The sequence below is a fragment of the Schistocerca gregaria genome, chromosome 7, assembly GCF_023897955.1.
Source record: "Schistocerca gregaria isolate iqSchGreg1 chromosome 7, iqSchGreg1.2, whole genome shotgun sequence".
Lineage (NCBI taxonomy): Eukaryota > Metazoa > Arthropoda > Insecta > Orthoptera > Acrididae > Schistocerca > Schistocerca gregaria.
The window spans coordinates 496,067,648-496,085,491 of NC_064926.1; the positions used below are offsets into that span (position 1 = coordinate 496,067,648).

The 17,844-nt window shown below is 43.3% G+C and overlaps 1 protein-coding gene across 1 annotated transcript in view; it reads right to left on the reverse strand.

Annotated features, from left to right (window-relative positions):
- The window catches only part of LOC126282446 (uncharacterized), a 781,073-nt gene that overhangs the window by 401,618 nt on the left and 361,611 nt on the right, over window positions 1-17,844 (reverse strand). Inside the window, exon 2 of the mRNA XM_049982101.1 lies at window positions 8,223-8,441. Coding sequence (XP_049838058.1) covers window positions 8,223-8,441 — 219 coding nt within the window. The remainder of the gene's footprint in view (window positions 1-8,222; window positions 8,442-17,844) is intronic.

Consider the following 17,844-nt stretch of genomic DNA (forward strand, 5'->3'; position numbering starts at 1 on the left):
AACGGCTTGCCATGCCATTTCCACCTGGAGCCTCAGTTGGACCAGCGTTCGTGCTGGACGTGCAGACCGCATGAGACGACGCTTCATCCAGTCCCAAGCATGCACAATGGGGGACAGATCCGGAGATCTTGCTGGCCACGGTAGTTGACTTACACCTTCTAGAGCACGTTGGGTGGCACGGGATACCTGCGGACGTGCATTGTCCTGTTGGAACAGCAAGTTCCCTTGCCGGTCTAGGAATGGTAGAACGATGGGTTCGATGACGGTTTGGATGTACCGTGCACTATTCAGTGTCCCCTCGACGATCACCAGAGGTGTACGGCCAGTGTAGGAGATCGCTCCCCACACCATGATGCCGGGTGTTGGCCCTGTGTGCCTCGGTCGTATGCAGTCCTGATTGTGGCGCTCACCTGCACGGCGCCAAACACGCATACGACCATCATTGGCACCAAGGCAGAAGCGACTCTCATCGCTGAAGACGACACGTCTCCATTCGTCCCTCCATTCACGCCTGTCGCGACACCACTGGAGGCGGGCTGCACGATGTTGGGGCGTGAGCGGAAGACGGCCTAACGGTGTGCGGGACCGTAGCCCAGCTTCATGGAGACTGTTGCGAATGGTCCTCGCCGATACCCCAGGAGCAACAGTGTCCCTAATTTGCTGGGAAGGGGCGGTGCGGTCCCCTACGACACTGCGTAGGATCCTACGGTCTTGGCGTGCATCCGTGCGTCGCTGCGGTCCGGTCGCAGGTCGACGGGCACGTGCACCTTCCGCCGACCACTGGCGACAACATCGATGTACTGTGGAGACCTCACGCCCCACGTGTTGAGCAATTCGGCGGTACGTCCACCCGGCCTCCCGCATGCCCACTATACGCCCTCGCTCAAAGTCCGTCAACTGCACATACGGTTCACGTCCACGCTGTCGCGGCATGCTACCAGTGTTAAAGACTGCGATGGAGCTCCGTATGCCACGGCAAACTGGCTGACACTGACGGCGGCGGTGCACAAATGCTGCGCAGCTAGCGCCATTCGACGGCCAACACCGCGGTTCCTGGTGTGTCCGCTGTGCCGTGCGTGTGATCATTGCTTGTACAGCCCTCTCGCAGTGTCCGGAGCAAGTATGGTGGGTCTGACACACCGGTGTCAATGTGTTCTTTTTTCCATTTCCAGGAGTGTAGATTTAAGCCCATCTAAATTTTAGGAACAATTCCTTCGCTGATTGAATTTATTAAGGTTGAAACGGATAGCGCTATGGTATTCTATGGGGCATCCAGAGAAAGCTACGTACCGTTAGCTAAACTTGAGCCAAGCACTTTGGATTTTAGGAGCGTAATCATTAATACTACAAATGTGACACTATTTTCTGATGTATTGAAAATAAATTAACGATGACGGAAATAGCTTCGAATGATAAAATATAGTTTTGACTAATGTTTCGCATGTTAACAGTAATCTTTTTGTATTTAATAGAGGGAGAAAACATTCCTGGTACATTTATATACGATCCTGTGGCTTTCTCATATGAGAATATCAAGCCACGTTGTCCTTAATCTGTAGAGTCCTGTGAGTTGGGAAATACTTGGGAGCACGTGGCCACTGCTCAAGTTTGTAACACAGACATTCACATGAGCTAATTCACACGGCAAACAAAATGTCGCCAGCATTTATTAGTATACTGTATGCACCTCGTGGCTGGCATCGAGCAGGATTTTGATGGCTGCATATCTTTGCGTGAAGCGCTTGGGATCAAATGGATTCATCTTGCCGAATATACGGACGGTACAGTTTTATAGAGAGTTTAAAATGTCCTGCACAAATAAAATAATATGGCAAACAGTAACCTTTAAGGCTTGGGCTGCGCTTTGAATATATAGACCGCGTGGTAGCGCGTAACGGAAATCACACTATTATGACCCTGATTAACTGAACCAAAAATTGTAACCAGGACCCTAATGGTAATTCAGAAAATGGCTCGGAGAAGAAATTATTGAGATTAACACATTATTATTAACAGCTCCAAACACCTTTTGTTCCTTGTTCGACACAGACGTTCTGAGGGTCGCTTACCTGTCCTCAGAACAACTCAATCTGCAACCGTCGCGCGGAGCTCTCTCCGAACCGCCCGAGGTGGTGGGGGAGGCCCATGACCAACCTCTGCTAGAAAAACGTTTTGCTTTACTCATCTTTGGCCAAGCCCTCCTGTTCCCGCTCTCTGCCTTCCACCGACACCGTTTAGATTGGTACAAGATTAAGAAACCCAACACTTCTCTGGTTCGTCTGCTACTGCATTAAAATCATTCACACTTGACCACACACATTTAGAAAGGACGAAAAAAGGAAATCAGGGCACAGGATGTGCACATAAGAATGAAAAAGAAATGTGTAGATCCATTTTGCTTCTACAGGCATGTGGTTGTTCGGGCTGAGATTAATTAATTGCATCATTCATTTTTCAATCATGTAACGACCCCTATTGTGATGTTGCAAGCATTATAAATACTTCCAGATATTTTCTCCCAGATTCGGAAATAACACATCTCATTCTTTAAAAAACTCAGCAGCTCACCTGTAATGAGAATGACGCACCGCGACACAACTGGCCGACTAGCAAGTCAATCACGGGTAGTGCTAAACACAGACTCAAGGATCTTATTCACTACTCATACAGTATAATAAAGGTAAATTATTTACTATAGCAGAACACACATGAGTACATTACAATTGCTGTTACCGAGTCTGTTGGCGTCAAATATGGAGCCATCACCGTGCAGGAGACGGAGATATCACGTACTCCTTTGAGACAGCGTTATAAGTACTGGCCGTAGTTTGAATGGGGCCTCAGTGTGTGTCTCAGCTTGGTGGGCTGGACGATTCGTGCAATGTCCACTTTTTTGAGGTATTCTATTGGCCCTAAGTTGGACTGCAAGGGAACGTGAGGGCAGGCGCACTCCTCGTCAAGGTTCTGATCGGTAATGTTTGATCACCATAAGAGACGAGCACCATATTTTGCACCAAGGACATCGTTTCCCTTTCACATCTATGCCTGCAACCTGCGAATAAATAACGGCATCTCCTCAACATACTGTGTTACCCTCCACCATTTGTCAGAGACTAGGAGAAGCTGACCAGGCAATTACCGACGCGTATTTGCTGAATGTAGCGATGAATGAAAATTTGTCCCAAGGATGGGATTCGAACCCGGACTTCCTGCTCACTAGGCAGATGCACTAAGCACGATGCCACACTGGCAAGGTGGCCTAGCACAGCTGCATTGGCCGCCCTAGTATGCGTTCTGCTCCTATTCTACGTCAGCCCACCTCGTAAGCAAGAGAAGCAGATTCCATTCACGGCCTTCGTACAAATTTTCAGTCTGCACATTACACTACTGGCCATTAAAATTACTACCCCATGCAGATAACGTGCTACTGACGCTAAATTTAACAGACAGGAAAAAGATGCTGTGATATGCAAATGATTAGCTTTTCAGAGCACAAGGTTGGCGCCGGTGGCGACACATACAACGTGCTGACATGAGGAAAGTTTCCAACCGATTTCTCATACACAATCAGCAGATGACCGGCGTTGTCTGGTAAAACGTTGTTGTGATGCCTCGTGTAAGGAGTAGAAATGCGTACCATCACGTTTCCGACTTTGATAAAGGTCGGATTGTAGATTAACGCGATTGCGGTTTATCGTATCGCGACGGTGCTGCTCGTGTTGGTTGAGATCCAATGACTGTTAGCAGAATATGGAATCGGTGGCTTCAGGAGGGTAATACGGAACGCCGTGCTGTATCCCAACGGCCTCGTATCACTAGCAGTCGAGATGACAGGCATCATGGCCGTAAAGGATCGTGCAGCCACGTCTCGATCCCTGAGTCAACAGATGGGGACGTTTGCAAGACAACAACCATCTGCACGAACAGTTCGACGACGTTTGCAGCAGTACGGACTATCAGCTCGCAGACCATGGCTGCGGTTACGCTTGACGCTGCATCACAGGCAGGAGCGCCTGCGATGGTGTACTCAACGACGAACCTGGGTGTATGAATGGCAAAACATCAGTTTTTCGAGTGAATCCAGGTTCTGTGAAGAGCATCATGATAGTCGCATCCGTGTTTGGCGACATCGCGGTGAACGCAGATTGCAAGCGTGTATTCGTCATCGCCGTACTGGCGTATCACCCGGCGTGATGGTATGGGGTGCCATTGGTTTCACGTCTCGGTCACCTCTTGTTCGTTTGACTCAATGCCCAGGTGTATCAAGGCCGTTATTACGGCCAGAGGTGGTTGTTCTGGGTACTGATTTCTCAGGATCTATGAACCCAAATTGCGTAAAAATGTGTCAGTTCTAGTATAATATATTTTTCCGATGAATATCCGTTTGTAATCTGCTTTTCATATTTGTCCGATGAATATCCGTTTGTCATCTGCTTTTCTTCTTGGTGTAGCAATTTTAATGACCAGTAGTGTACATCGTAGGTGTATGAGACATGAAAAGGTCTCTGGAACCATGTAGGTTCTTTTGATTTGGTAATTACCATCGCAAGCACAGGCTCACTGCAAACGAACGTCTACGTTTGTATTGGGCCATGACCCGTAAGCATGGAATTCTGATGAATGGCGTCACTTTGTGTCCAGCAGTGAATCGTGGTACGGCACCACCCCGTACGAGCGTCATCGGTGTTACTCCTGACGACATGATGTTATTTCTGTATATGGAGTAGTATTTAAATGAGATACCTATTTCGGTACCAGTAATGACTGATTACTCTATCGTTAGTAATGAGTAGTTCGCATAGTAATTGCAACAAAAATAACGCTATAAACATATATTAGGCCTACTTAATACGGTGTGTTTCAGATCTGTTTCTGTTTCTAAGCTTTCCCGACAAACTCGATTTGTCGTGGTGACTGTTAATAGCTTTCTTCGATTTAGTTCACAAATTGCAAATCTGTTAAAGCTTTTCGAGCTAATTAAGGTCATAGAAGCGTGACCTTTACTGAAAGTAAATCTGAACAAAATGCGTGTCTGCTTTCATAGCGAAGTAATGTCGTAAAATTATTTATGCTCTATTTCACCCCCGAGGGGTTAAATTTCCAAAAGCACTGAAAAAAGTACTTTTCATTTATATCCGAGAAGCCAAATACCACACTCATTCATTTAGGTTTCAAAATCCGTTCACAATGAAATATTTCATACAACTTTTCATCTTATATTTCACCCCATTAGTCGCTGGATAACCAAAAACATTGAAGTACACATTTTCTAATGTCTAACCGAGTAGTGAAATACCAGTTTTCATAGATATTGCTTTAAAAATGCTTTAGTAGTTCTGTAACAACTATTTACTAAAAAAAATCATTCTCCACTTCAGCCCCATTGGGGTTGAATTTCAAAAAATGTTGAAACACGTATATACGATGCTTATAGTATAAAACCCACATCCTCACCAGTTTCAAGTTTCTATCCTCAACAGTTTGGGCTGGGCGATGACGAGTCAGTAAATCCGTCAGGACATTTTTTTTTTGTAGAGGATTTCCATGATTAAAGTTACAGTTTGAAAGAGAATCACTGCTCATAATGACGTCAAATTTAAACAGTATATTAATGACTCAGGGGAAATGTCATGGAAAAGAAATTACGAAAATTTGACCTTTAGATGGACCTGTAAGTTTCAGAATGTGCATACCATCAGGCGAGCGGCACACGGCTCTTCCTAATTTGCCTTCGAAACGCAAATCACGACTTTCTGGATGAACAACTGTGCACCGGTGGGAAAGCTCTTTTACAAAAACCGTGATGGGCGCCAGTAGGACTGTAGAATTCCGAAAACTTAAGGCTGTGAAACAAGCCATTTGTCCGATGTCTGCTAAGGGTCTGAAGAAAATTATTAAAAACTCGGCAAAGACAGGGTCTTACCAAGTGCAACTTGGCAGAGGGGGAAAGCAATTGATCCGACGTCTGTAGAAGATATGGTTACAGAATTGCAGCAGGGTTCGAGCGTTGATGAACTTAATGAACTTTATTCCTTTAGTTATTTTCAACAAACAAATACCAAACTCGAGTGAAATTATCTTGTAACTTCCGAAACGTTTCCAGCTTATTTCTTCTTCTAATAATTTTCGGGTGTTCAGCCGGATACCGTCGACGTTCTGCCATGGTATTTCGTCACAGAGAGGTCCGGAAGTCTTCAGGTGAGTGAACAAGTACTGAGGAGCCCAGATGCTTTCACGGCATTTATGCCGAACCTCGCGCATGTGCCAGGGCATGACACGTGCTGGGCAGGCGAGTTTGTGTGCTGCCTTTGGTAATGGATGTGAGAGATCGTATAATCAGTATCGAATGACCACATCGGTTCCGCTATGGCTCGATAATTTTAAGCATAGGATTTCAGTTTCTATCGAGTTGAAAGTCGTTGTCATGATTTATAACGTTGTCAGAAAGACGTATTTCCACCGATTCATTGATTACTGAATCCAAAAAACTGGAAGATCAATCAGTAACAGTGACTGATCGATTTTGTAAGTGTAGGTCACCAGACAAGATATCCCCAACTTTTTTCCATATTATGTATTCTAGTAATTGCTGGCATTCACTTTTCATAGCAATACTTTTAACACTGTACGTGTTATGGAGAGGACAGACATCTAAAACTGACACAGGAATTAATACTAGTGACATATTAGGGTCAATGTGCTTAGGATGTAATCCAAGCTGGAACTTTATTACATGTTTTTCCATTGAGCTGCACCATGATCAGGAAGCCAGCACAAGACCAGCAAGGAACTTCTTCCCTCGCCACAACATAAAAACTGAGCAGGGCTGAAAATTTACCTAAATGCATGTCTAAGGATGTAGGCTGAATAAGCCATACTCAAGCTCACACTTCTTCATTTTAGTTCAGCTTAAGATATGAGGAGAATGGAACGTCTGTTGACCTATGTGATGATTCAGCTGATCTTAAACTCACCAAGAAATTGAGTGGACATGGACTAAGCCCTAATGCTGGAAGAAATGAGCCTTTAAGCAGATTCACGATAATCTATGCCATAAGCAGGTCAGCACATTTGCGATCTGTGAGGAAATGCATCACCACGGGCGTGAATACAAATCAGTATTAAACCATCTGTATGTCTGCTGACCCATATTTCAGATGATTATCTTGATAGGTAACTGCATGATGTTAGGCTGAGCTCTAGAACTGACCAGAGCTGAACATTTAACCAGGCATGTAGCTATGGAGACAGGATTGATCATACTAGAAAACAGCTTAATTTTGGACACAAACTTAAGGCCCAGCAAAGTGAACCTTTGGCAAGGTACATGTCTACACGACTATGGCTCCAGATGATGCAGCAGCTCTGTTTGAGCTTACCATGGAAAAGCTTCATTTAGGGGCCGATCATAATGCCAAGTAGAAGCTCTCACCAGCAGTGTCTACGACCTACGTCACAAAAGAGGGAGCAAGGCTCGAGGTCGGCGAGTTAATGCTTGAATTTTGGCTGGCCTCTATCGTTGCGTAGCAGTGAAACTCTGGCAAGACAGGTGTATACTGATCTACATTGCAGACGAAGAAGCCAGGCTCAACTCAGGAGGAAGTACTTGACTGTTGACAGGAGCCTAATGCTGAGCAAATGTGAATCCCTGACTACTGAATTACATCACAATGACGGAACCAGGCCTGATCTCAGAGAAGAAATGCTTGACCTTGGCTGGACTCTACTGCTGAATAGCAGTGAAGTTCTGACCAGCCAGTGCCTATAGACCTACATCTTAGCTGAGGGAGCCATGCTCGATTTTCTCCGAGGAACTGCTGGATATTTGGCTGGACTGCAATGCTGAGTAGCAGTGAAACTCTGACCAGACAGTGTCTACTGACCTACATCACAGATGAAGGAGCCAGCCTCGAGCTCAGCAAGGAACTGTTTGAGCCTTGGCTGAACAATAAAGCTGAGTAGCAGTGAAGCCCTGATCAGACAGTATGTACTGCCTTACGTCACAGACGAAGGAGCCAGGCTCGAGTTCAGTGAGGAATTGCTTGACCTTGACTGGAAACCAAAGGAGAGTAGTAGTGGAGCTCTGACCACAGTGTGTACTGACCTACTTCACAGACGAGGGAGCCAGGCTCGAGCTCAGCAAGGGACTGCTTGACCTTGGCTGGAAACCAAAGGCGAGTAGTAGTGGAGCTCTGACCACAGGGTGGACAGTGTGTACTGACCTACGTCACAGACGAGGGAGCCAGGCTCGAGCTCAGCAAGGAACTGCTTGACCTTGGGCCAGGCCCGGCCGCGCGGCGCCTCCCCTGGGAGGTGGGTGGCGGCCGAGATCTGCTCGTACACGTCGTGCACGTACGCCCTCTCCAGCGCGACCGAGCGGGCCTGGCGCTCGTCCGAGCCCGACATGCTCAGCCGCGGCCGCGCATGACGATGTCGTCCTCCTGCAACACCGAAACAACGCCACATATAACTCATTAATCGCGATCGTGATGCAGATGGAGCAACAATGATTACAAAACTACACTAAGAAGACAAAGCAACTGGTACACCTGTCTTACATCGTGTTGGGGCACCGCTAGTACGCAGAAGTGCCGCAAGACGACATGGCATGGACTTTACTAATAAAAATAAATAAATCTAGTGTGACTAGGGCCTCCTGTTGGGTAGACCTTTCGCCTGTTGCAAGTCTTTCGATTTGACGCCACTTCAGCGACTTGCGCGTCGATGGGGATGAAAAGGATGATGATTAGGACAACACAATACCCAGTCTCTGATTGGAGAAAATCTCCAGCCCAGCTGGGAATCGAACCAGGACCTTTAGGATTGACAGCCTGTCACGCTGACCACTCAGCTACTGGGCGTGGACGACTCTACTAATGTCTGAAGTAGTGCTGGAGGGAACTGACACCATGAATCCTGTAGGGATGTCCATAAATCTGTAAGACTACGAGGTGGAGGAGATCTCTTCTGAACAGCACGATGCAAGGCATCCCAGATACGCTCAGTAATGTTCATGTGTGTGGACTTTGATGGCCAGTGGAAGTGTTTAAATTCAGAAGGTGTTCATGAAGCCACTCTGTACCATTTCTGTTAGGTGTCGCATTGCCTCGCTGGAAATGCCCAAGTACATCACAATGCACAACGGACATAAATGGATACAGGTAATCAGACAGGCTTCTTACGCACGTGTCACCTGTCAGAGTCGTATCTAGTCATAGCAGGGGTCCCATATCACACCAACTGCACACGCCCCACAGCATTACAGATCCGCAACCAACTTGAAGAGTCCCCTGCCGAAATGAGGGTCCATAGATTCATGAGGTTGTCTCCATACCTGTACATGTCCATCTGCTCTATTCAATTTGAAACGAGGCTCGTCCGACCAGGCAATATGTTTCCATTCATGAACAGTCCAATGTCGGTGCTGACGGGGCCAGACGAGGCGTAACGCTTTGTGTCGTGCAGTCATCAAGGGTACACGAGTGGGCCTTCGGCTCCGGAAGCCCATCGCAATGATGTTTCGTTGATTGGTTCGCACGCTGATACTTGTCGATGATCCAGCATTGAAATCTGCAGAATTTGCAGAAGGGTTGCATTTCTGTCACGCTGAACGATTGTCTTCAGTCATCGTTGGTCCTGTTCTTGCATTATCTTTTTCCGAGCGCAGTGATGTCGGAGAGTTGATGTTTAACCAGATTCCTGGTATTCACGGTACGCTGGTGAAATGGTCGTACTGGAAAATTCCAGGTTCATCGTTACCTCGGATATGCCGTGTCCCATCGTTTGTGCGCCGACAATAACACCACGTTCAAACTCACTTAAATCTTGATAATCTGCCATTCTAGCAGCAGTAACCAATCTGACCACTGTACCACACCCTTTTTGTCTTACATAGGCGTAGCCGACCACAACACCGTATTATGGCTGTTTACATATCTCCATATTTGAAGACTCGTGCCTATACCAGTATCTTTGTCGCTTCAGTGTATAAAAGAAAAGTTAAAAAAGTGGAAACCTGATGAACAGAAAGTAGCGTAAGATCTCGAAGAGTAAGTTGTAACTTTGAGCAGCGGCATGTGGAGGATCTGTGGCTCAAGTTTAGAACAAAATTTAACGAAAGACTGAATCGAAAACAGTACATAATAGGAGGAAACAATAATGGTACACAGTGTCTTTTGCAAGTGCTCGTGTGTTATATGCTGATTGGCAAACATGTATGATCCTTAACAGTAAAGCAATGAGTCGTCGCTAATCTTGTAGGACCTGATCACACGCACTTACATTTATCGATGTTCTTATCAGAGGCCTGTAGTGTGGAAATTAATGTTTCTGGAATCCATCCTACAAGTAGCCCACAACTTATATGAGCATGTGACACAAGGATGTTAACTTTATTGACGAATGTATTTCATTTATTAACTGTACATTTGTAAAGAATTACTCAAGTAAGTGTAATTAATTACACCCTGTTCCAAGTCCTCAAGCAGCAGTTTGTTCGGATTATCCCTGGTTCCGATTACACAAAGCCCTCTGAAGTACCTAGCGAGCACAATGCCGAATCAAGTTCCTGTTGCTGTCACAGACCAGAGATTAATACACAGTATCGTAAGAAGCTAAAGTACAGCTTTTGTTCTCTGTCTGCTAATGTGACTAACTCCTAAGTACTCCTTCAGAAAACGAAACTGCAAACAACAGTAGTGTTTGTTGTCTACATAAAACACATCCCTCTTCAAAATCTGAGAGCACATCAGTCACGTGCGATTTTCTGTATCTATTCTTCTGTAAAGAAATTCAATAAATGTCCTGATTAAATGAATGTTTAGATTATTTATGAATGTTTAGATTATTTATGGAGTTTATCTCTAACAATGCCTCTCGCAAAAATTTTCTAGTTTAGCTACATAAAAAATCCACTGGCTGTCTGACACTGCAAATGTAGCAAGCCTCGAGGCTGAACCTATGCTCCCACCAACGCGTTGTGTCCTCCTCCAAGCGCGAAAACTTTTAAGACCACGAGTCAAGGGACCCATCTCCTTGAATAGGTTCACGTCCTCCCTATTACCGAATTACTTCGACCATCAGCGTACAATTTAGAAAACAGTTGTCTATTTAATTCAAGCAACAATTGAATTAACTGTACTACAACAGTTACTTCTTGGACTTCCCATGCCAGTCATTTTGAGACCTTACGGCCAGATCCACGTCAATTGTTTCTCTTTCAATCACAAAAATTGTCAGTCTACGAGTACATCTAAGTTACACACCTGCCAGAAAAAGCGAAACACCTGGAAAACATGGTCAGACATCAACTTAACTTCGTACCTATATATACCATTGGCTGGAATGCAAATGACTAGAGTTGCAGTTCTTAGTAAGGGGTAGAAAAGCTCCTACAGTGCATTGGCGTCGTTCGTGTTTAGTGTTGTTGCCAGGGATGGTACGATATATAAGATTCATGAACAGACTCAGATGTTGAATGAACTCTGTGGAGGACACAGAGACGCCGTGTACATGTGTGAGAGATCGTTATCAGCATCTGACAGTTCAAAATGGCTGCATTCCACATCTCCATTTGGTCAGTTGATAGAATCATAAAATATCCTCATCTATTGAACTTTATCTTGTGACTGCGCCCCAGAGTTGGATTCACGTGAACATGAGAGCAGGTTTAGTAGTCGTCAAGGTACTGATCCAGCACTTATGACTCTCGACAAGAAAGGATCGTTGTACTGTGCTCCGAGAACATCTTAACACTGGCATGTTTGTCCCTGACATCCGAGAAGAAGTAATGGACTCCCTGCAATATTCTGTGCCAACCCCAACCATTGGTCAAAGACAAGCCAGGCTAGAGAATTACCGTCCCAAACATAGGCTACCGATAACACCGCAACACAAACGACTGCATTTGGGGTGCTGCTGTGACCAGGAAGTACGGACTGCTGATGGGTGACATTGCATTGTGTTCAGCAATGACTCGCAGTTCTGTAATACCCTGAATTACCCAGTCACTACTCTTGATGAACTGTGGTATCGTGTTGAAGCTGCATGGGCAGCTGTACCTTTACACGCCATCCAAGCTCTGTTTTACTCAATGCCCAGGCGTATCAAGGCCGTTATTACAGCCAGAGGTTGTTGTTCTGGGTACTTATTTCTCAGGATCTATGCACCCAAATTGGGTGAAAATGTAATCACATGTAAGATCTAGTCTAATATATCTGTCCAATAAATACCCGTTTATCATCTGCATTTCTTCTTGGTGTAGCAATTTTAATGGCCAATAGCCTATTAAGTATATATGCACCCAATATCCTACACAGTTGGTTGAAACACTCTTACGCCCCCAAGCGATTCGGTTATATTGTAAATAAACCAGCTCCAAGCACGTGTACATCTTTTGTGAAATTGGAACTCCTTGCGAGTCGCGGTTTCCGGTCAATCAGGACAGAGCATACTTTGGCTGGTGCATATTTCGTATAATTGTGGGTAGCAGCAACTTTCATTTCAGATAAAAGCTTATTTACTATGTGAGACATAAGTATTTACAAATTATGGATATGTACTGAATGATCGATAGCGTGTGTGACTATGGTTCTACTGACTAGTAGAAAAATTTTAGGTACTAATGTGGAGCAAACACCAGTTGTTGGTAATGTTAAAACGGCGATGTCTTCGTTGCACAATGTTACATCTGAAAAACAAATATATTTTGAAAACAGGACAGGTACTGTGACGGAAAGTTTTTCCAATGCTATTGAACACTGGATTTTAGTTATAAACATGGTGCGTAATGTTGTTTCAGTGTACTCTGTATCTTGCTGAGATTTTTTGTTGTTGTTGTTGTTTATGTGGGGCTTAGCCGCGCCGAGTGGCCGCTCGGTTTGAGGCGCCATGTCACGGATTGCGAGGCGCTTCCGCCCCCCCCCCCCCCCCCCCCCCCCCCAATGCTCCCGAGGTTCTAGTCCTCTCTCAGGCAAGTGTGTGTGTGTGTGTGTGTGTGTGTGTGTGTGTTTTGTTCTTAGCATAAATTAGATTAAGTAGTGTGTAAGTGTAGGGACCGATGACTTCAGCAGTTTGGTCCCTTAGAAATTCACACACATTTGAACAGCTTAGTCACGTGTAGATTTAGTGGAAGCATTTGTTTATTAGTGATTCATCTTGGCCAAACAGGTACGAGTGTGAAGGTGAGGCCAGTCACAGTGACAGATAACAGTACATCGGGCACTCCTTCAAAGCAGTGTTAGTGAGAAAGCAGTATTCAAGCAAACTCCAGCGATATTCAGGCGCGGTTAAGTAATTTTTCAGCGTTATTTAGGCAGGAAGTCAGTCATACTCATTTCCGTACCCTTTTCGTACTTCAATACTTTTGAAATTGAGAGCCCGAGCGGATTTCGCAGTCTTTATCGAAAGTATTTGTGATGGCTGCACCTTACCGAATTACTGGATACCAAGGTAGTGTGATGACCATGAAGCATGGTGCCGTATTTGGCGATTCTGTATTAAAAACAGAGTCTGCCGATCCGTTATAGACCTGTTGCAGGTAGCGACACGATTCCGGTACCACTGCAACTGTCATCGTGAGCTTGATGTTGTGGGGTGGCGATTCCAGAGTGTCTACAGTTCTAAATATGCGGCACTGACGCATTTAGCAAGTATATTCGTCTATACATTTTCCTACTCCGTAGCACAGCGAAACAGTTCATTTCAATAACGAATACGACTCAGTTCAAGGGTTATTCACATCAAATCACAGACTTCAAAATCTGCAAACCTGATTCTTACATACGCATTGTTTCATCAGTGACGCATTGATTTGTGTCCATCGCACAAGCGAATTGTCTTAGCTCATCAGTGAATAAAAGCAAAACACACTGTTCACTGTGTACACGATATTAACTAATGTATTTATACAGTTCACACGACTCGGGGCGCGTATTGACTAAATCAGTTAAGCTTTTATGTTCTTATAGTCTTTGAATGTACTGTCAATTATTGCTAAACATAATCGATAAAACTACCGAATTAAAAAAAAAAAAGAAATTGTAGAGACTCCTCAAAGCATGGTGGTCACAAAAAGCATGAAAAGATTCAGCAGTTGTAACACTACAACACAGTACTTTAAAATTATCACACCATTATTTTGTATTTTCTGTGTTAGTTCCAGATTATAAATGTACATCTTTTATTATTTTCCTGTCAATATTAATTAATTGAAGGATTGTGAAGTAAACTTTTTGCAAACTATTTAAAAGTCACTATTGTAAGTAATTAGTAGATACGCGGATGCGGAGAGCCTTTGCGGTATATAATAAACAGTGATCTCTATATTTTCTGAATGTAGATTTCTGATCTCAGAGCATGGGATTTGGACGTGCTTTCAGAGTCTTTCTATTTGCATAGCCCGCCATATTATAGTCAGGCAAAAACAATTCATCTGGTCTGTATATGATAAGGAAGTCTCTAATTATTCCTGGCTTTGAAATTTACATCCATGTGCGATGTAATAGGCTGATGTGAGAAGACAAACGAGAAATATTTGCATTTTTTGTTCAAATGATATTTCGTGGCAGCCACGTTGCAGTTAGGCAAAAAACGTTCACATAGCTGAGCTTGATACCCAGATAGAGCAGAGATCACTGATAATAACAATCTATAACCAAAGATATTGTCATTACACTAACATAGCTGATACCAACGATGATGGCACATGTACTATAGAAAAAAAAGAGTAGCGGTTAACATGCATGTATGTGCGAACTTCGTAGTGGTAAAACGTTGTACAAGGCAGTCTGCAAATAACAGTGAATGGAAAGGGCCGCAGTACAATATTTATTTCAGAAGAGTTTCAAGAGATCTGTACGGTCTATTATATTATATTTTTGTCGTATACGGAAGAGGAGCCGTTGCCTAACAACGTTGTCATCGAATCATTACGTCTCGCCAACTGCAGCTCCACCTCAAGGTAAGACGGAGCCATTCCAGAATCTTAGAAATGCAAAATACATGTCAGTGTAGTAGAATCAGTTACTACAGTTTTTAATTCTTGTCCAGTGTTAATAATTTTACTGCATCATTACTAGCAACAGTAGGATCCTCTACCTCCCATTATAACAAACAGGTGTCACGTAAAAACAGAGATAATGTCCAACACGAAAGTATTCATTTTGCCAGAAAGTAAATTTTTCTATTTCGACGAGAAGAGAAACTTAGCGATTTAACTGAAAGTATTATTTCAGTTTTGCACATTTAACTAACCTATATTCGTCACTCTTGAAAGAAACTTAGTTCTTATCATATATAGTTTCTTCTATAAAAGTACCAGTGCATAATATAATTCAACAGTATTAACAATTTTTAAAAAAAATTGTTTATGGTTTGTATAATTTAATGGCTTTGGAACTTTCGGCGTTTCCCGTGACGTATTCAGTGCTGTGTTGTTATATTTCTAGTAACAAGTTTTGTTTACTAGAAAACTGAAGACAGAGTATAATAGCGAAGTAACGATTCGTTATTATCGCATTAAGTGTTGCAGTTAGTAAATTACTTTTGACTTTGAATTATTGCAAAACAATCAATATAATGTTAACTAACTTTCAAACATTCAATAGCATCTTGCATTCCAACCGGAGTCTCGCACATGAGTTGACCGTTGTCGGGTACACGAATTTCAGTATTTGTTATGTATATTCACATTTTAAGCCAGTACCGAACTATCAGTTTAATAAATCACAGCTGTAAAATACTAACACGAATTCCTTACAGACGAATGGAAAAACTGGTAGAAGCCGACCTCCGGGAAGATCAGTTAGGATTCCGTAGAAATATTGGAACAGGTGAGGCAATATTGACCTTACGACTTACCTTAGAAGAAAGATTTAGAAAAGATAAATCTACGTTTCTAGCATTTGTAGACTTAGAGAAAGATTTTGACAATGTTGACTGGAATACTCTCTTTCAAATTTTTAGATGGCAGGGTTAAAATACAGGGATCAAAAAGTTATTTACAATTTGTATCGAAACCAGATGTCAGTTATAAGAATCGAGGGGCATGAAAGGGAAGCAGTGGTTGGGAAGGGAGTGAGACAGGGTTATAGCCTCTCCCCGATGTTATTCAATCTGTTATTGAGCAAGCAGTAAAGGAACCAAAAGAAAAATTCGGAGTAGGAATTAAAACCCATGGAGAAGAAATAAAAGCTTTGAGGTTCGCCTATGATATTCTAATTCTGTCAGCGATAGCAAAGGACTTGGAAGATCAGTTGAACGGAATGGACAGTGTCTTGAAAGGAGGATATGAGATGAACATCAACAATAGCAAAACGAGGAGAATGGAATGTAGTCGAATTAAGTTGGGTGATGCTGAGGAAATTATACTAGGAAGTGAGACACTTAAAGTAGTAAAGGAGTTTTGCTATTTGGGGAGTAAAATAACTGATGATGGTCGAAGTAGAGAGAATATAAAATGTAGACCGGCAATGGCAAGGAAAGCGTTTCTGAAGAAGAGAAATTTGTTAACATCGAGTATAGATTTAAGTGTCAGGAAGTTGTTTCTGAAAGTATTCGTATGGAGTGTAGCCATGTGTGGAAGTGAAACATGGACGATAAATAGTTTGGACAAGAAGAGAATCGAAGCTTTCGAAATGTGGTGCTAGAGAATAATGCTGAAGATTAGATGGGTAGATCACATAACTAATGGCAAGGTATTGAGTAGAATTGGGGAGAAAAGGAGTTTGTGGCAGAACTTGACAAAAAGAAGGGACCGGTTAGTAGGACATGTTCTGAGGCATCAAGGGATTACAAATTTAGCATTGAAGGGCAGCGTGGAGGGTAAAAATCGTAGAGGGAGACCAAGAGATGAATACACTAAGCAGGTTCAGAAGGATGTAGGTTGCAGTAAGTACTGGGAGATGAAGAATCTTGCACAGGATAGGGTAGCATGGAGAGCTGAATCAAACCAGTCTCAGGACTGAAGACAACAACAACAACAACAACAACACAGTCCCATAACAGTTGTCCTGAAACGGAATGTTGACCGTATTATTTGATGATCAAATGCAGTTTTGCTATATTTAAGTTAATAAAATTTTCATTAACTAACTAAAATCCAACAACACAGTTAACATTTTTTTCGTTTTTGATTGTTATTTATCACAACTCTTTCCTTGGCATTATAGTTTTCAGTTGTACGTTTATCAACATTGTGTCGGCACTCATTCTCCAGAAGTGATACCTTTTCTGAAAATAACGAAAATTAGGTACACTTTTTGTTAATTACTGCAGAATGTGGATAGGTTAGTCAGTTAACCGAGCAAAAGAGGTTCGTAATTTAGGAAACACTCCACTTCCTCCGAGCTTGGGTTTGCGGTACTGCTTGGTAGACGTTGTCGAGAGAATATGGCTTTCCTTTTATGTAAGTTTTCGCTTCGTTCTGTAGGAAGACGGTGTGATAAGCACCACAGGCTGTGATGTGCTGTAGGGAACTCATCTGGCGCTCCCTTGTATTGTCAAAACGAGCTATCAAGTCCCCCAAGAGGCTCCTGGTTCCGACTGTATACAATTTCCGAACTTCGTTTCTGTAAACCGAAAACTTTGGCGTTAATTATTCACTAAACCGTTAGAAAAAGAAAAAAATGTAAGAAGAATTTTCTTATGTAATATTTCTTTAGTCTCTGCAGAGGTGATTTCGGTATGTATCGAAAAGACACCATTTATCTGCGCTTACAGCTGTACTCCGCGAGCAACCTTATGGTGAGTGGACGAGGGTACTTTGTGAACCACCGCCACCTCCCTAGTCTCCTGTTTCAGTTGTGCATGGTTAGTGTGAATGACTATGGTTGGTAAGCCTCCTTA